The following is a 20,665-nucleotide window of genomic DNA, read 5'->3' on the forward strand; positions in this document are numbered from 1 at the left end:
TGAGCTTTAAATGGTCTCGTCAAGTCTGAATGTGGAATTGACTAAATCCTACAAAGTATTGATGTAGTGTCTCTTATCTACTCTGCCTTCAAGGAAGATTGCCTTCCAAACATGTTAATCTCTCATCAGTTGTAATACATCATGATCATTGTGTAAAGTAGAAGTAGCAGTAAAAGTACTCTTACAGATGTTATTACAACACTACTAGCATGACATTACATGGTTCCAACTATGTAATATTATACCACTAGTGTTGTAATTACATCTGTGAGAGTACTTATACTTCTACTTTATACAACGCTGGGGTGAGTTTCTCAAAAGAGAAGTTGTTAGCCTGTTAGCAACTTCGGTAGTTGCCAATGGGAAAATGCATTGAAAACAACAAAGTAGCTAATGTAGTAAGCAACTTTGGTTTTGAGAAATTCACCCCTGGTTGAAAGTGTCACTGTCTCTGATGGTAATGATACCCAGGGCACCCTTTTGAGCAATGTTGATGGGCAACAACATGATGAGTTCCTTATTTTCTATTGGGATTCTTAGCAAAGCTGTCTACAGCTGATCCAACTTCTCTTGATAAAACTTTATTTCAGGGATTAACAGAACAAATAACATCCTATAGTCTCACTGCTCAAAAAGTTGCCGTGTGTACCATCACCTTAATGAGGAACTAGAGAGTCATCTTATTCTTCTGAACGTTTTAGTGTGGTTGCACAGCACAGCACACAGTGTTGCCTTGTGTTGAACTCTGCTCTGACTGATCACTCATAATACACTGCAAACACTGTGGCCACACAGTGCACGTGGTCAGTCTGTGCGGTATGAGAGATGTAGGTGTCTGCATGGGAGTCCCATAGGCAGCGGCTGGCCATCGTTACCCCCTCCTGCTCCGCTGGTCCCAGGCTCACCATACACACCAGCCGGTAGCGTGGGGGGCACACGCTCCGTGCCAGTGTCCTCAGCTCCTCACTCAGTGCCATCGCCAGTGGGCCCGACGAGGGCCCGGCGTCCACACAGGTCACAGTGCCCACACGAGAGGCCAGAAAGTGCTGCACCAGCTGGGAGAAGTGGCCTGCTGGGAAATGCTCCTTGGGCTGAGCGCAACCGGTTGGTACCTGCGGTGGAGTTCACAGTGTGTGTTGATGAGACATCATAGAAGACAGAGACCACAGTTTACACTGTTAAAAAAACCTGAAGAACCTTGACTTGCAATTTTGGAGGAAATGGGGGAAACCCCCAAGGTTCTCTGATGAACAGTTATTTAAGGAACCCTTGGATCACTGTGGAAGAAGAACCCCCTAAGGATTCTCTGTGGAACCTTGGGGTTCTTCCAAGAGCGTTTAGGTTCTTCAGGGAACATTTTGAGTTCGATCCAGCTAAGTTTTCTTCACGGAATCTTCATAATTTCTTATTGTTACATGTGGACATATTGAAACTGTCAGCCCTGCATCTAAAGCAGGGGTGGGGAACCCATGTCTCGTTTACAGCCCTTGAGGCAGTCTTATCCGGCACCTCAATGCAAAGTCTAATACAAAGCAAACAATGCACCTCAATGCAAAGTCATCAATGCAAAGTGCTTGTGATATCAGGTTTCTTCAGACCTGTTCATTCACAATGGGAACCAGCTTCTTTGCAGGAGTTCTGATGCCTTTCTTTGCTGCCAGTTTCTGCACTGCCCGCTCCTGGAAATAAAACACACAGTATACAGTAGAGTCATTGATGGAGGTGAAGTAGCTAGTGCCATTGAAGTGAAACAAAAAAAGTCAATTCTGTTTACTTGGCAAGCTGGCGAAGCACATTGAGCAGCATCCCTTAGTAATATAAATGATCCTATACCAACAGATTATTAATAGTTAGCAGTATTGCTGCTGTTGTTGTTATTGTTGTCTTGTACAGTTGAGGACGATATTATTACAAAAATGGCAAGGACAAAATTATTAGCCCCCTTATCATTAATAGTCAATAGAGTGCCATTTATGAACCAAAACCGACATCAGGCACTTTGATTAGTTGTTAACTATGTTGGCACATGCCCTACCAGGGATTTTGGCCCATTTTTTCATTGCAAATAGTTAACCTGGTCCAAATTGCATGGATGTTGAGGATAGACATTCATTTTCAGCACTCCTCAAAGCTAAAGGATTTAGATTTGAACCACAACATGATCATGGTTTTAGTAACCTTGAAGAACATTTGAACAATATTGGAAGTTTTGGGTTATTATCTTATTGAAAGATGCAGTGAAGATCTTAGCTTCCTCTATGAGCATATTTTTGCATGGTCATGGTTTCCTGTGGCTGAGGCTGCCACAGAATGATGCTTCCACCACCATGTTTAATTGTGGAAACCATGTTATAAAGTTTTAAGGACTATCCCTTTCTTCACCTGACAGAAGCCGAATTCATGCATCAAAGCAGGTGCAATTGAATCTCATCAGATGGAAGCAGATACTTTCAAAACTCATTTTTGACTTTCAAATGTTCATAGGCAAAGCTAAATAACACTGATATGCACCGCCTTTAGTAAAAGGGTTCTTCTGTGATGATGGCCCCAAAGCCCAATATGATGAGAAGCCCTAACAGCTGTCTTTCTTGAAATAAAAACTCCAGGTGAGGCCAGGTCAATAACAATCATCTAGGCAGGTGTCCAATGCTTCTTTGGTCTAATGAGACTAAGCAGTTTCCACAGATACACATAGTGATGGGGGCATCAAGTTTTTAGACTGTTATTCAGCCTCAGACACAGGGAGTCTGGGTCTGGATCTGGATTGCTGGGTCCTCCAACAACATTGTAACCCAAAGTAAACATTTGAATTAGTTCAGAGGTTCTTCAAGGACACTAAAACCATGATACTGGAATGACCCGCTCAAAGTCCAGTCCTCAATCCCACTGAGAATCTGTGGCAAATGTCAGCTGTGTGCTCAGCTTCCATGCAATTTGGACCAGGTTAACTATTTGCAATGAAAAAATGGGCCAAAATCCCTGGTAGGGCATATGCCAATATAGTTAACAACTAATCAAAGTGCCTGATGTCGGTTTTGGTTCATAAATGGCACTCTATTGACTATTAATGATAAGGGGGCTAATCATTTTGTCCTTGCCATTTTTACTCTTTTTTGTTTAAACTCATTGTGAAAATGGAAAAATCAAAATTCAACTCATTGGACATCTCCATCAGTGTATTTGTGTCCAGAATAACAGAAACGGTTCATAATGGTCATTCTCACTGAGAAATCAAGAGAAATGACTAATTTCAGGAGGGAGGCTAATAACATTGTCCTCAACTGTATGTCACAGACCCCCTTCACTGACCTTTAACCCCTTGGAGAACTTCTGAGCGGTGAGAAGACCCTTCAGACTGATTAGCCCACGTCCCTGAGCCAGCAGAGGAACCTGCTTGGAGACCCGTCGACCTGCCAAAGGTACGGCCATGGGAGCCGCCTTCAAAAACACAGGGGCACTACAGTATTAGACATCCACTCAACATACAATGCTGTGTGTTTCAGCACTGTGCAAAGTCTAAATTAATATAGGAAATATTGACTCATTCATAATCACATAGTTTGTCTATGTAAGATACAAAATGGTTTCAGACCACATTATTACTTTAGAGTTCAAGAGAGTCCTGGTGCACAAGCCCTCAGTAATGCAGCAGGTGCAGGTGTGAGGCAGGTAAAGGTGAACAACAAAGAACATTCAGAAGACGCCGCACACTGCTTTCTGTGTTTTTTTCTTACTTCATTTCATGTTCGCTATCGAAAAATAAAGCAAGAAAAAACAACAGTAAGCAGTGTGCGGTGTCTTCTGAATTTTCATCATTACTACTTTACTTGTACTGCATTAATGTGACATACCTCTTTAGGTGCATGGGTATCTGTGCCATCTTTACTGCTCCCTTTCTGTGTTTCTTTCAGTGTAACTCTGCTCACCCTGCGTGTGTCCTTACAGCCATCCATCACTCAGAAGAAATAACATGTCAGAAACAATAAAGTAAATATGAATTTCATTAGTTATGCTGTAGTGAAAGAAGAAAAACATTTGACATGAAACTATTAAACACTATCAGCATGCCATCAAGACAATTGTTTTGTATACATCTTTGTAATTAAACAGTGAATGCTTTAAACATAAAAGAGAAAGCATTGCACTTACTGGACAATCCTATCTGGTAAAGTGGGAGAGCAGAGGTCCTACCTGCAGCTTCAGTCGGTTGTATTTGTGATCTGAGTTTGACTGCCTGTGCTGTTTCTCAACGCCCGTAACATCTCCATCCCAGTTTTTACTGTCACTCCTTGTCAACAAGTCTTGGTGGGTTCCTGAAGTCCTGTCACCCCATTGGTAAGGCGTAGGTCCTACTGATAACTAATTTGAATTTAAGTTGTTAAAAAAAAAACGACACACATGAAGGCATTGCCAATTAAATGTCTAAGAATAATAGCACATAAATGTTCCTACATTTCTGTCAAACAATTAAAAACCTACATGCTCCTGACCTTTTTGGGTCCGTTCTATTATTACAAGATTTTGCTTGGCAGTACACTCCTCCAATAAATCTTTACAGGGAAGCTGCAAGTGTTCATAGCAACCCCGACCTGGTGCTTACAGAGAAACAGACAATGATTTGGCCATTCTGTTTCGTGTCTGTCAGAATCTTGTGCGCTTACAAAGCCGTGCTATATCTGCCATGAAATATTATTGCAGCTAAATAGTTTTCGACATGCTTTGATACACTCTTGTGTTAGATCATTTACATACTACATCTGAAATCCACTAAATGCAAACATGATGCATGCACACACACACACATGCACACGCGCGCCCACACACAGATCAAAGCAGGTGACTGGTAAACATGTTTATAGGATCTGGCCACAGTGGGCATGTCTAGGCCCACATTACAGGTGTTTCCATTCTTTTATGAGACCCTGTTCAAATACCATGTTACTATTCATGCCACAGGAGGTAGGGCAGGTGAGGACTGAATAAATTAAGACGACATGGCTGCGTATTCAATTTAGAGGGATCAATCTTTTTAGTCCAAGTAATCCTTCAATAATGTACACTTCACTTTTAATCCACATAGCCCTACAGTCACTATACAGCTCACTTTATATTGTTACCTTGTTTGTGTGTCGTCTAAAAATGCTTTGCTTTTAGCTTGATGGAGTTGGCTGTTGAATACAAAGCTTTGAGTTATATATCTCCTGAAATAAATAATTCTTTTCTGTCACATACTTTTTGTTTCTCATGAAGAGGCATCATATAGGAAAGTATGATAGCAAAACAATTGTGAGAACAAATATTAGCAACATGGGTGTATTTATTGAAACATAGATAACAGATAACTGGTAGTATATAATACAACAGCAATTGTTTTTTTGTTTTTTTTAGCTTTTTGTGCTTTCATTTGGCAGTGACAGAGAGTTAAATGAGGAAATGAGCTGGGAGAGAGAGACAGGGTGGGTTTTGGAAATGGCCGAGGCTGGATTCCAACCTGGTCCCCATGGCCAAGCGCCACAGCACCCCCATGTAAAAGCAATTCTGAGATCAATGCTCACTCACAGCTTTGTATCCAACCTGTTATGAAACCATCAGATTCCAGTGACCAACCGGTTTACACTGATATCATCACAAATCATACTGGAGATACAAAATCATGGGTGGGCCTTGACAAACAATACACATTAAGCATGGTCAAGAGCTCTTCTCTCTTACCTCAACATTTCACTGCCATTACGTTGTTAAAAATGTTTGGCCTCAAAGATATCGACCACGGCACAGAAAAACAGATATGAATACATGTGGTTGAATAAATACCAGCTGTGCAACTTACAGTAAATGCCCGCAACCAACAAGAAGAGCTTGATTGCATTCTCACAGAAAAGGGCTTGCCTTTTGGGGCAGAGGTGAGCAGTTTTATTTTTGATATCTCTATCCCTAAATTAAAAACAAAAAAACAACAACTATTGAGAAAACAAAGCTAAAATAAATGTTGGAAAAATCCATCCACCCAGTCAGAAGTTATGGGCTTAACAATTCAGCCATCTTGGATTCAGCCATCTTGAAAGTGTTGTATCTCCGCGTTTTGGGGATATACTAAATTACATACGTGGTATTTTAAGTTGGCTAAGGAACACTGCATATGATATCATTTTGAAAATCAAAATGGGTCAGAGTGGGATTCGAACTCACAACCTCCATATCCCTAATCCAGCACCTTTGCCGTGGATACTAAATGACAAACATGGTATTTTAAATTGGCTAAGGAACACTGCATATGATATAATTTTGAAAATCAACATGGGTCCGAGTGGGATTCGAACTCACAACCTCCATATCTCTAATCCAGCACCTTTGCCATTGATACTAAATGACATACATGATATTTTAAGTTGCCTAAGGAACACTGCATATTATATAATTTTGAAAATCAACATGGGTCAGAGTGGGATTCGAACTCACAACCTCCATATCTCTAATCCAGCACCTTTGCCGTGGATACTAAATGACAAACATGGTATTTTAAGTTGGCTAAGGAACACTGCATATGATATAATTTTGAAAATCAACATGGGTCCGAGTGGGATTCGAACTCACAACCTCCATATCTCTAATCCAGCACCTTTGCCATTGATACTAAATGACATACATGATATTTTAAGTTGCCTAAGGAACACTGCATATGATATAATTTTGAAAATCAACATGGGTCAGAGTGGAATTCGAACTCACAACCTCCATATCTCTAATCCAGCACCTTTGCCATTGATACTAAATGACATACATGGTATTTTAAGTCGGCTAAGGAACACTGCATATGATATAATTTTGAAAATCAACATGGGTCCGAATGGGATTCGTACTCACAACCTCCATATCTCCAATCAAGCACCTTTACCTATGAGCCAAGCAGCTGACTGTGGTAAACCTTCCAGCAAGACAATATCACATTGCATTGAAGAGCTGAACAATAGACTTCTAGAATGGTAGTTGCAGGTGCTCGTTAAGAATAGAATGTTGAGAGAAAGGGACAGTTGAGATGGAACCTTTTATTGGCAGCACCTGTTCTGATTGTCTGTATGGCAATTAGTATTGTGCTCTAAGGCAGAGGGCAGAATCAAAACCGTTTCTATTTTTTAGATAGCTGTTGTTAAACTAAAAAGAATTGCCTCATGTCCTGCTCACAGATTGGAGTCATGCGTGTGATCTTTCCAACAGTCTTTGAATGAAGTTTATAGGTTAAACGGTTCAGTCACAACTGGACCTCTTGTGGAAGATGTGCTGACCTCTTCAGAAAGGCACTTCAAGAGTCAATGGGAAAAGCCATTGGGCCAGCCCAGCAGTTTTTACACACCTGCCATTTAAAAAGTAATGGGAGTTGGGACATGATACTTTCACAGTTTGGAGTCATCTCATAGAGCTCGCTAACAACGCGTCAACTAAACTTCTAGGTGAAAGTGTTGATGTTTTATGACCGAAAAAGCCTCCTACACTCTGATCTGTAGAGTGACGGAACACTGTCTCCTGAAAGTTCTACCATTGTTTTTATGGGGACCCAAATTTGCACAAAATTGCCAAAAACGGAAAAACGACAGGAGACACGGACACGCTATATCAGAATAGATGATCTAAACGCCGAGCTGGTCGTTTTAGTGTTTGAACGGTGTCTCTATCTCGAAAGGCCTAGGAGGAGATCCATTTTCTATTTTTACTGCCCTGCACAAGAAAGCAACAAAGCAAGCAAGCATAATAAACGTACTTAAAAATTACTAGAAGCGGGCCTTGCTTTGCGTCTTCATATTTTGTTTGAAAACCATTATATCTTAACTCTTTAAACATCTTTGGAATATAACATCATTAGAATATTTTTCATTTGCAAATGCTACCTTTTATCTGAGACAGAGGCAGTTTGTAAAGCAAATACTGTACAAATGGAATCCAATGAGAGAGAGTTGGCATTCATGCGCTTAGTGAGTCAAGTGTTCATTTTATCACCATTCAACACATCCAGACGAATCTCTCAGATATTATGTAGGTACACGGAGCACAAATGTCATCTCCACAGAGCAATTAATCTGGCACTTCAACAAGAATAAGATGCATTACATAATATGAATGCCCTACAGAAACATATTTATGGACGTTATTCAAATATCCCATTTTGCTTTTTGTATTTAAATGCTGTTGGCAGACTCAACAGTACAAAAACACATGTTCATTAACTCTCTGCAGCTTGAGGAAAGTGCCCTCTTGTCATTTTTAATCACCTGCTCATGTTTTAAAACATCAGATTACAGAGGCCAAAAAGGTTTGATCTGTAGTCATCATAAACAAAAACAACGAGACACGGGGATTGGAATGACAAGTTTGGGACACTGTGCAGATGAAGACCATTAATGCAACTCTCTTTACTATGACCAAGCTATTGTTCTTCACATTGCCTGTAGAATGTAGATAGTGTCTGGAGGGAAATGTCACATCCATCCCTGAAAGAGAGGGACAGACGTAGCCTACAATTACAATGAAGTCACAAACTTTGATTTGATGGCAATACGATTTTTTTGCTGTACTCAAATTGAACATGGATAAATTGGTGCCCTTCCACATGCAACACTAATCGACAACAGATTATATGTAGCATGACTAACATTAGCAAATTGCTGCAATCTACAATTTGATGACTTTAACAAATTGTTTATTACAGTATGGGTAGTTGTGGTACATGTCTTACATATTGCACATAGTACATTTTTGCAGTACTAAATGAACACTTACAAAGCAGAACCAACAAGAAGTGTGTTGAATTTGACTCTCAACATGTTCAGCACAAATGCACACCTTCACCAAATAAATAACATCCACAGCATTTGGAAAGCATATTGGGACACATTAGGTGGCAAAAGGGTGTAACAAAGCACTTCAAGGTCAGCGAATGCCCATATGACTGGAGTCACAATGTTGGTATATAAGGGTTCACATTCTTGGGTAATTGCAATAATTGTTGCGCCTAAAGAAATAGAGTCCATTTCTGAACAACTGGGTCACCACCACTCTCTGTTGTATACAGTCCACTGAGTACTCTTGGGAGAAACACGTAAACACACAACGCTGTATCGCTCCACCATAGCTGAAGCACATTCATGGCTTTGTTTCTTGATTGCATTCTGATAAAACAGCTCATACATTTGTCTTGTACATTTATATTATTGTTTTGTAGAAAACAGAATACATTCAGAACAAACTAGAAGTACTCAGAGAGCGCAGACCTCCGCCAAGGAAGCTGCTTGATACGTTTCACCATGTTACACCCTAAGTCTTTCTGCCTTGTTTCTGTGCTGTTCCCGCAATTCAATTTCTGGTCACTAGGGGGCGTCTAGAATGGTGAAGAATCTTTTGAAAAGTCCTCGTTCCGGTTCGTGATCTGCTGCTGACAAACAAACAAACAAACAAACAAACAGACAGACAGACAGACAGACAGACAGACAGACAAACAGACAAACCAACGCAACAGAAAACATTACCTCCTTGGCGGAGGTAATTCATTTGCTGTCATTCACAATAGGTACATTGTGTGTGTGTGTGTGTGTGTGTGAGAGAGAGAGAGAGTATTGTCCTTTCTGTGCAACCAAATGAAGAGTTAATTTCCTGGTTAATGTTTTGTGACCACACTTACCTCGTAGGTCGTACGATGGTGAAAGGGTCTTACTCGATTTTCTCCAGCACTTTCCGCACCTCCTGGGGGTCGTAACCAAACGGACCCATTCCTCCCTAGGAGTAATTTCCAAAAAGGTTTCAAAGTGATGGCCTTTCCATGTGTACAGTGGTAGTGTTTAATTTTACTGGGGCACAGTGTTTCCCTAACAGCGTTATACATTCCATTAGATGTTTACATGCATCTTGGTTATTAGGCTATTCGTGAATTGACAAACCTTATTTGATTAAATTATTGATTTAAATTTAAAAAAGTTATTGGTTAAACAATCTAGGGTACTTCATTCCATCCCTTGCATGACAGACAGGTTACAGAAGTGTTTTGTCTCCCAGCCCATTCAACAATACACAGAAGATCACCATCCAGTAGGTGACTGGACTGCATGGGCCAATGCCCCTCTCCAGCACAATCCTCCACAGCACTCAGCACCCTTGTTGTTCAGATATATTCTGTATCCACCACCCCCCACCCCATCCAGCACACTCACTCATCTGCTGGCCATTGGGAGACTTCAAGACCCGTGTTTCTCAAACGTTTCTCTCTCTCTCTCTCTCTTCTCTCTCTCTCTCTCTCTCTCTCTCTCTCTCTCTCTCTCTCTCGCTCTCTCTCTCTCTCTCTGCCCCTGTGGAGACAGCTGCATCCCACTTCTTCCTTGTCCCCCGAATTTCACAAGACACCACATCGAGGCTCTCTGCCTCTAAACGGTACTGTACAGTATTTCTATTATTTAGTACTTCCTAGCCTCACTGCAAGTCTCAAGAACAGTTTTGCCCACTCACAGCTGTGTTGAACCTGGTAGGAAACCTATGGTGTGTGTGTGTGCGTGTGCGTGTGTGTGTGTCCACATAGTGTGAATCCTTAACTAGTGCTGGATCTCAAATGGTGCACTTGTGCACTTCAGTGTTAATGTTTTAGTGCGTATGGCATATTAGTTACGCACTGAAGCATATAGTGCCCGAAGTGCACAAGTGCGCCATTCGAGATTCAGCATAGGTTTCTACCTGGATACCACTTCTCTGTACTCTGAACTGTGAAATTATAAAATGACTCACGCTGTCTTGCACCTCATTTCTTTTTACAAAATCACAGCTGTGTGTGTGTGTGTGTGTGTACTGTGTATGTTCCACTGTGTGTGTGTGTGTGTGTGTGTGTGTGTGTGTGTGTGTGTGTGTGTGTGTGTGTGTGTGTGTGTGTGTGTGTGTGTGTGTGTGTGTGTGTGTGTGTGTGTGTGTGTGTGTGCGCGCGTTAAAAAATGCAATGTATATATTTTTTGCAGCTGGACACCTACATTTCCTTTGGGATTCTCTAGTGTTAATACTACTGTTCCTCTACTGTAGCCTACTAATATGTTACCTCTAGGCTACTCATAGGCTTCCTACTCATTCTGACGGCATTGCATTTCCACCAACCCTTATATTCTGCATTTGCTTTTAGGTGTATTCATCCACTCTCTGCATTCTTCACACTGTGGGTCACTGAGTTCACTTGATACCGTTATTTGCTTGACCTCTTGCGCAACTAGGCTACTGACTTCTTCCACACATTGCAGCCCCTCCCAGATTGGCAGACTTTGACCTCTCTTGTAGCCTACAGGATGTGCATTTGTAATTTTGAGTGCGATCACGTTGGCCTACCTTAAAGATTACGTTGCCATTTTGAAGAACATACAGCCTCTCAGGCTGAGCGCCATATTTTGCAGCTGCGGTGTTCGTGAGGTCATCGACCACGATGGGACAGAGGGGATCTTCCTTGGCCAGCACTTCAGCTGCAGCCAGACGGTCCTCCAGACTCGTGTGTTGCTTCAGATCAATGTTGTTTTTAAACGACCACTCGTCTACCAGGGTGCAAAAGAGCGAATAAACTTATGTGTCAGTCACTATTGATAGAGTAGGCCTAACATGACAGACGCAATGAAAACAGGAATCATGCATTTCGCGCAGTTCGTTATCAGTATAAAGACTGAACATCTACCTGTTGCATGAGCTTCTGCAATGTAGATGACAATAAAATCGGCCACATCACTGAAGTCCCTGACGAGCTGCTTAAACTCGCCAAGTTTGAACAGAAACGGGGGTCAGGTGCAACTTCCAAAACAAAGAACCAGTGGTCTGTTTTCTGAAACAAAAGCAGCCAACAGTAGCAACAATATGGACAACCAATCAATAATTATAAAATATAAATAAATTAAAAAACGAAAAAAAAACCAAAAAAAAACAAAAAACAGTTTGTCCTCACCTTTGACAAAACTGAGCACTGTTCTCTTTTCTTTCTCCATTGTGAAAACGGTAGTGTCTGGAGCTTTATGGCCAACAAATGCCTCTTCTCCAAGAGAAATCCAGAAATCACCCACCATGGCTTTTATGAAAGCCCAGCTCGTTAAGCTTGGGCCCCAGTCTTCATACTTGAATTTTGGATTCTGTGTCATTGTAGACCACTTCCCAACTTCCAGAAGGATTTTCTTTGTCAGTCCCGGAGCAATGAATGACAGGACGGATACGATTAACGCCTGTGTTATAGCGAACCATAGCAATCCTATGCTCTTTAGTAAAATAACGAAACGTACCATCGTGTTTGTCTGCTGTGGTCTGACGCTCACTGCAATACTGACACAAGACGCAGTGTCTGCTTGTCAGAATAGTGCGTCTGTGTTCTTTGGTAGAGGCTCTGTTTTTGTGTGTCGTAGGTCGCTGCCCCCTACCGGTCAAAGCACATATTATATAGGTGTATGAGGGAAACGGCAAGAGTCCTTTGGATTCTGCATAATCCTTGCCTGGTTAACTCATTGTCTTTCAGGTCGGAAGGATCGTGCCAAGCAGCAGCATGGGATTTCCCAGCCAAGCATCCTACTGTCACCCTCATATTTATGTCGCTGCTGGTCCCACATGTCTTGATTAGAAAGCCTTCTTTGGATATTCATAGCAAAGTTGGATGAAAATATTGTCACCCCTGGTTCAATGGTCACTGTTTATTTCCGACTGAAGTTCACAGTCAAGGACATAATTATGGTTTGGATATTTTATTGGACACTTTATTCTGCCAAAAATAATTATTTTACCCCACCCTGTAGAATGTTCTTGCCATTTGCATGATAAAAGGAAGTGGTTGCTCTTAGTCTTTGGTCTATTTATTTGGCTGAAGGAGATTGTTCTCTGCTTTGGTCAGGTGGCAGTTCCATATATGGACTGATTAATATTGCTTGACTTTTTGTTGTTGTTGAAAAAGTCAAGCCAGGCATTTACTTGGTTCTTTGCACGCAATTGGTGAAAGGGGAGTGAATCAATAATTGCAGAAATGTGAAATGCGGTATTGGAAAATCAGTCAGCTGAGTCAGATAGTTTAAAATCTTATTACAACCCTTCTACATAGTTGGCAGATATGTTATCATCCATTCCTGACTATAATGCTGTCTCATGATGTACTTTAGATCATTAATACCTCACTACAAACTGGCATATTCCCCTCATGTTTGAAAGACAGTTGTAAACCCCTTGTTTAAAAAGAACAACCTGGATGCATTGGCACTTAACAACTGTATGCCCATATCTAATGTACCATTTATAGGTAAAATAATAGAGAAAATTGTTTTTAACCAATTAACTGCCTTTTAACATCTAATAGCTATTTCGATGACAAGTCATGAATGACATACACCTGAACCCTGATGCTTTGCTTTTACCTTGATGGAGTTTGCTGTTCATTTGTTTTAACTTCGCTTTTAAGCTTTTAAAAAGCTTTCAGTAATATATCTCCTGAAAAAAAGAATCCTTCTCTGTCACATACTTTTTGTTTCGCATGAAGAGATACACTATGATATAGGAAAGTGCGAAAGCAGAACAATTGCGAGGACAACCATTAGCAACATGGGATTATTTATTGAAACATAGATAACAGGTAGGCCTACTATGTAATGCAACAGCAATTGTTTTTAAAGCTTTTTCATGGGCTTTTGTGCCTTCATTAGATGGTAACAGGAAACGTGTGGGTGAAAGTTTTGGAAATGGCCGAGGCTGGATTCCAACCTGGTCCCCATGGCCAAGCGCCACAGCCCTCCCATGTAAAAGCAATTCTGAGATCAATGCTCACTCACAGCTTTGTATCCAACCTGTTATGAAACCATCAGATTCCAGTGACCAACCGGTTTACACTGATATCATCACAAATCATACTGGAGATACAAAATCATGGGTGGGCCTTGACAAACAATACGCATTATGCATGGTCAAGAGCTCTTCTCTCTTACCTCAACATTTCACTGCCATTACATTGTTACAAATGTTTGGCCTCAAAGATATCGACCATGGTATAGTCATAGGTACCATAACATAGTCCCATAATGCACACCATTCCACCAGTGGAACACTGCAATAGTAATTGAAAAGTTAACTACCATAGTATACTACATTACTATGAATTAACACAGGGCCATTATGCACTACGACTTGATCATTGCCATTCTGGTAACAGCAAATTTAAAACGCCATGTTGTAACGGATTTAAATGCCTGCAACCAACAACAAGAAGAATAACATGAAAATCAATAAACACTAAATGGAAAGGGTGAAACTCATATTCATATTTTGTTGGGAAATGATCTTAACTCTTTGAACATCTTTAATATGAACATGTTTCATTTGCAAATGCTACCTTTTATCTGCGACAGAGGCAGTTTCTATAGCAAATACTATATAAATGGAATCCAATCAGAGATGTATTAGAGGTGGCATTCATGCTTTTAGTGAGTCAAGTATTCATTTCAACAAGAATAAGATGTCTTACATAATATGAAAGCCTTACAGAAACATATTTACAGACGTTATTCAAAAATCCCATCTTGATTTTTGTATCTAAATGAACACAACTGTTGGAATACTCAAAAGTACAAAAACACATGTTCATAAAGTCTCTGCAGCTTGTGGAAAGTGCCCTCTTGTCATTTTTAATCACCAGCTCATGTTTTAAAACATCAGATTACAGAGGCCAAAAAGGTTTGATCTGTAGTCATCATAAACAAAAACAACGAGACACAGGGATTGAAATGACAAGTTTGGGACACTGTGCAGATGAAGACCATTAATGCAACTCTCTTTACTATGACCAAGCTATTGTTCTTCACATTGCCTGTAGAATGTAGATAGTGTCTGGAGGGAAATGTCACATCCATCCCTGAAAGAGAGGGACAGAAATACAATTACAATGAAGTCACAAACTTGGCCATTGTGATTTGAGGGCAGTATTAGAAATTGTACTGTACTCAAATTAAACATAATTCACAGATTGTGTATGCAGAATGACTGACATCAACAATCAACAATTTGATGACATTAACAGATTGTTTATTACAGTGTGGGTAGTTGTGGTACATTTCTTACATATTGCGCACAGTACATTTTTGCTGTGCTAAATGAACACTTCAAATAGGACGAACTAAAAGCGCATTGAGTTTGACTCTCAACGTGTTAAATCAATACAGCACAAATGCACACCCTCACTTAATAATCAACATCCACAGCAGTTGGGAAGCGTGTTGGGAGACATTAGTTGGCAAAACGGTGTAAGGACTACAAGCTCTGTGAATACCCATATGAGTGGAGTCACAACAATGTTGGCATATAGAGTAAGGGTTTACATTCTTGTGTAATTGCAATAATTGTTGCGCCTAAAGAAAACGAGACTGCAAAGTTAATCTCTGAACAACTGGGTCACCACTGTGAGCGCTCTGCTGTATACAACGCGGAGTGCTCTCTTGGGAGATAAACACACAACGCTGTATCGCTAGCAAAACATTCCACCACTGCTGAAGCACATTCATGGCTTTGTTTCTTGATTGCATTCCGATAGAACAGCTCATACATTAATCTTGTATACATTCATATTATTGTTTTGTAGAAAACAACAGAATAAAATTGATTTGCGGTCAATTCAAAATAGGCAAATTGTTTGTCTGTCTGTGTGTGTGTGTGTGTGTGTGTGTGTGTGTGCAGGGCCGCTGACAGCTTTGGCTGGGCCCAGGACAAAGTCATCTGAATGGGCCCCCTCACCCAATACATTCAATGTAATGAGGACCCAATTATGGGAACCCTATCTCCCAGGGCCCGGGACAACTAACCCCTTCGTCCCCCTTTGTCGGCATCCCTGTGTGTGTGTGTGTGTGTGTGTGAGTGAGTGAGTGAGTGAGTGAGTGAGTGAGTGAGTGAGTGAGAGAGTGAGAGAGAGAGAGAGAGAGAGAGAGAGAGAGAGAGAGAGAGAGAGAGAGAGAGAGAGAGAGAGAGAATTGTCCTTTCTGTGCAACCAAATGAAGAGTTAATTTCCTGGTTAATGTTTTGTGACCACACTTACCTCATAGGCCGTACGATGGTGAAAGATGAGCTCAGGGTCTTACTCGATTTTCTCCAGCACTCTCCGCACCTCCTGGGGGTCGTAACCAAACGGACCCATTCCTCCCTAGGAGTAATTGCCAAAAAGGTTTCAAAGTGATGGCCTTTCCATGTGTACAGTGGTAGTGTTTAATTTTACTGGGTGCTGGGGCACACAGTGTTTCCCTAACAGCGTTATGCATTCCATTAGATGTTTATATTTCCCTAACAGCGTTATACATTCCATTGGATGTTTATATGCATGGTTATTAGGCTATTAGGCTATTGCTGAACCTAATTTGATTAAATATGTATATTTTACTATAAATATATGTAATACCCAAGATGAAAGTGAAGCCCTACTGGGAAAATCCACTGCAACTCCCATTGTCATTGGTACACAGCACTCCACAGTACACAAATGAACTCTGTACACTACACACAAATAAATTGCATTTATGCCTCACCCGTGCAAGGGGGCAGCCCCTAATGGTGCCCAAAAAAGGAGCAGTGCGGCAGGACGGCACCATTGCTCAGGGTACCTCAGTCATGGAGGAGGATGGGGGAGAGCACTGGTTAATTACTTCCCCCACCAACCTGGCGTGTCAGGAGTTGAACCAGCAACCTCTGGGCTACAAGTCTGACACCGTAACCTGGACATTACAGTTTTCTACTACTGTTACTATAGGCCTACTCATTCTTATTACTGAATGCCAACTAACCTTTGAATTATGCACTTGCTTTTAGGTGTATTAAGCCACTCTCTGTAGCTTATTCACACTGTGTGTCACGAGCACTTCACAATTTTATCGGATAGACCTCCTGCGCAACTAGAACTACTGACTTTTCCCACACATTAGGCCTACAGCAGCTCCTCCCTGATTGGCAGACTACTCTCTTGTACAGGATGTGCGTTTACGTGCGAGCAAATCACTAGGCTACAATGGCATGCCAAGAATCCACTTTCTAGGGTGCGTCAACACAGTCCTCACAATGCCCTAGCAATTTTGCAACCTGTGTTGGGATCGTGTACCTTATAGATTACGTTGCCATTCTGAAGAACATACAGCCTCTCAGGCAGCGCGCCATACTTTGCAGCTGCGGTGTTCGTGAGGTCGTCGACCACGATGGGACAGAGGGGATCTTCCTTGGCCAGCACTTCAGCTGCAGCCAGACGGTCCTCCAGACTCATGTGTTGCTTCAGATCAATGTTGTTGTTAAACGACCATCCATCTGCCGGTACATAAGCGTGAACAAACTCGTGTCATTATATAATGACACAGAAAACATAGCCTACTGGAATCATGCATTTCGCTGAGTGGGCAGTGCAGATATGCTATGACAGTTCTAGCTCACAAACAGTAGTAATATGGACATCTACCTGTTGCGTGGGCTTCTGCAATGTAGACAACAATAAAATCGACCACATCACCGAAGTCCCTGACGAGCTGCTTGAACTCGTCAAGTTTAAACAGAAACGGAGGTCAGGTGCAGCTTCCAAAACTCAAAACCAGCGGTCTGTTAACTGAAACAAAAGTAGCCAGCAGTAGCAAGAACAATTACTACCATATTTTAAAAACAAACAAATAGCCTAATAGTAGATAATCCTGTAGCTAACTCACCTTTGAGAAAACTGAGCATTTTTTTCTGTTCTTTCTCCATTGTGATAACGGTAGGATCTGGAGCTTTATGGCCAACAAATGCCTCTTCTCCAAGACTAATCCACAAATGACTCGCGACGGTTTTGAGGAAAGTCCAGCTCCCAAAGGTTGGTCCCCAGTCTTCATACTTGAATTTTGGGTTCTGTGTCATTGTAGACAACTTACCAAGTTCTAGGATGATTTTCTTTGTCAGTCCCGGTGCAATAACTGACAGGACGGATACGATTGAAACATGTGCTATTGCAAAACATAGCATTGCTATGCTCTTAAGTAAAACAATCAAACTTGCCATCGTGGTTGTCTAGGGCTAGTGGTCTGTCGCTCACCCAAACACACAAGACACACACTCCGTGCAACTTTGTTGCCAGTGTTGTTTTGGAGGCTTTTTTGTCGCACGTCGCTGCCCCCTACCGGACAAAGGTTCTCAGTTCCAAATAGACCGTCTATGTACAGGGATGTCAAACTCAAATTGACCGAGGGCCAAAATCAAAATATGTTACTAAGTCGCGGGCCGAGCTCAAGAATTATTTTTTAATAAATTGACTACAATCGTGCAGGCACGCACTTAATACTCATAGTTGAATTTCACACACATTGACACATATTGTGTTGCATAGGAGTGTGAGCTGTGTCATTGGCCTGGGCCCACTCATACTTCTGAGAAACACCAGATGTCACGTTCAAGTCTTGGTACACTGTACATTAATGATGTATGAGGGCCAACTGTAATACACATTTGAAATGATCTCGCGGGCCAAATGAAATGACTCCGCGGGCCAGATTTGGCCTCCGGGCCTGAGTTTGACACCCCTGGTCTATGATATAGACGGTCTATTGCAGGGGTCCCCAAACTGTTTTCTCTGGGGGCCACATTATCGTTCCTGACTGTGATCATGGGCCGGGATCAATCATTTGGGCTGTATACTAGGCCACTGCTTGTTATAGCCATAATTTCTAGCACAAAATAGTTCATCATTACAAGTGATTTGCAAAAGGAGTGAGTACTTCACATGTTTTTCAATTTGAAATACCACAGGTATTTATTTTATTTTTTAATAACGACCATGTAAAAACAGCAAGGAAAGGTTGTAAAAATATGGTGATTGACAGTTTATAAGTGATACAATAGAAATGGTTGGCCTGTTTATATTACAGTGAGATGAGAAACTATCAAGACAAGAAACTTCTGGTGATTCAAACTTAGTGAAAATTAAACTGTAGGAAGGCCTGTTAATAAACATATATATCATGATTTATCTTATCATTATTATTTTTTTATGTGAGGATTGCTTCTTTGGGCCAATTCAAATGGTGAGGTGCAGAGAGGTGGAGGGCCGGTCAAAGGGCGGTGGCGGGCCACATCCGGCCCCCGGGTCTTAGTTTGGGGACCCCTGGTCTATGACATAATAGGTCGCATAGGTGTTTGAAGGGTTCTGCAAAACTGGATTCAACATCATCCCACTGTCGACCTCTCATATAGCATTTTGTCTTATATATCTTGATTAGAAAGCCTGCATAGATGTTGGCAATTCATAGCGAAGTTGAGAGAAAAACATGGCGTCAATTGTCACATCTGGTTCAATAGCCACTGTCTATTTCAGACTGAACGGCACAGTAAAAAGTACACAGGTTTGGATAGCTGAAAAAAAGGTTTGTTACTGTTCCCCGCCCTGTAGAATGCACTTGCAATTTTGATTGGAAAAGGGAGTAGTGGCTCGTTGGTCCATTTATTCGGCTGGAGAGATTGTTCTCTGCTTTGGCCAGGTGGGAGTTCCAGATATGTACTGATTACTATTGCTTGACTTAAAAAAAATCACTGACTGCCAATGAAAGTGAAACTCCTATGCCCTTATGATACAGCACACAGTGCTCTCTGCACACAATGAAATTGCATTTATACCTCACCCGTGCAAGCAAGGGGGCAGCCCTAAGCAGTGCCCCTATAGGGTCATTTCACGTGAAATCAGACACATTAGGACCCAACCGACACGGATTTGCTGTGCCTGTTTAGTAGCAAGGTAGCACCCCAGAACTGTATTTATGTGAATCTGACACCAATATTAAGGGAGAAACAGACTAGCAAAGGTTTACATATGAGGGTAAGACACTATACATTCAGCCTTGATTATATCAGTCAGTGTAAGTCACAAAAGGATATCTGAGGTGTTGTTTAAAAGCTCTTTTCTGGCTCTACAAATTACACAAATCGCATGGAATACAACAACCCTAAGAATATGAATTATGATATATTGAAAAAATTAAAAATTGAATATAAAAAACGTATATTTTGAAATGGCCGGTGTCTTGTCTAAACATAGCATGTAAGGTCATAAACAACACCTCAAAATGGGGTGTTTGGTTCGTTATTCATTTCAGAGATTATGGGACATAAAGGTTGAAATGAGTTGTAATGAAGTAGTAATAGAGTAGTGTCAGGGACAGGGCTGGACTGGTCATCTGGCATAATGGGCTTTTTCCCGGTGGGCCCTGCACCCTTGTCTGTCCCTATTCCAGGCACTCAAAAAATACACGGCTTCTGCCCATTGTTAATGGACACAGTGGAAGCTAGACCATTTTCAGCATTCAGAGAAGGCAGGGTTGAAAGAATAAGCTCAGTAAAGGAATTTTCTAAATGTTCAAGCATCGAAGAGTATGTTGTAGCTGTATATGATGGCAACTATAGTGGCTAGCATGTGTTGAGCAATGCCGAGCACTGGAGAGTTGAAACTAAACTTCCTTCATCCTCATGGACCATCTCCATCCTTTACATAATCTGATAGACATGCCGTCATGTGATATTACTATGGTATTACCATATTATTACTAGGTGATTTGTATGATGCCATAGTTTTGAGTCCCATTATCTCTGAAATGAATAAAGAACCAAACACCAGCATTTTAGGTGTTGTTCATGACATTGCAGGCTATGTTTAGACAAGGAA

The 20,665-nt window shown here is 41.2% G+C and overlaps 2 protein-coding genes across 7 annotated transcripts; both read right to left on the bottom strand.

Annotated features, from left to right (window-relative positions):
- Nucleotides 1-312: 312 nt before the first annotated feature.
- Nucleotides 313-4,385, bottom strand: LOC134450371 (uncharacterized). The gene is made up of 5 exons (XM_063200217.1): nucleotides 4,192-4,385; nucleotides 3,852-3,955; nucleotides 3,310-3,438; nucleotides 1,599-1,679; nucleotides 313-1,112 (listed from the first exon to the last, which is right to left on the bottom strand). Exons 2-5 carry the CDS (start codon nucleotides 3,951-3,953, stop codon nucleotides 759-761), a joined length of 666 nt encoding a protein of 221 aa, XP_063056287.1. The 5' UTR covers nucleotides 3,954-3,955; nucleotides 4,192-4,385; the 3' UTR covers nucleotides 313-758.
- Nucleotides 4,386-8,224: 3,839 nt separating this feature from the next.
- On the bottom strand, nucleotides 8,225-18,124 carry dio1 (iodothyronine deiodinase 1). Of its 6 annotated transcripts, none has more exons than XM_063201481.1 (5): nucleotides 17,685-18,124; nucleotides 17,444-17,587; nucleotides 17,096-17,295; nucleotides 9,671-9,765; nucleotides 8,225-8,458 (listed from the first exon to the last, which is right to left on the bottom strand). In XM_063201481.1, exons 1-4 carry the CDS (start codon nucleotides 18,013-18,015, stop codon nucleotides 9,700-9,702), a joined length of 741 nt encoding a protein of 246 aa, XP_063057551.1. In that variant the 5' UTR covers nucleotides 18,016-18,124; the 3' UTR covers nucleotides 8,225-8,458; nucleotides 9,671-9,699. The 6 variants fall into 6 exon arrangements, with proteins under 6 accessions (XP_063057551.1, XP_063057547.1, XP_063057548.1 ...); XM_063201477.1 differs by having other exon boundaries at nucleotides 8,225-8,483; nucleotides 17,685-18,123; XM_063201478.1 differs by lacking the exons at nucleotides 17,096-17,295; nucleotides 17,444-17,587; nucleotides 17,685-18,124 and adding exons at nucleotides 11,344-11,543; nucleotides 11,681-11,824; nucleotides 11,945-12,316 and having other exon boundaries at nucleotides 8,225-8,483.
- Nucleotides 18,125-20,665: the final 2,541 nt, after the last annotated feature.

The sequence above is a fragment of the Engraulis encrasicolus genome, chromosome 6 (genome assembly GCF_034702125.1).
Source record: "Engraulis encrasicolus isolate BLACKSEA-1 chromosome 6, IST_EnEncr_1.0, whole genome shotgun sequence".
NCBI lineage: Eukaryota > Metazoa > Chordata > Actinopteri > Clupeiformes > Engraulidae > Engraulis > Engraulis encrasicolus.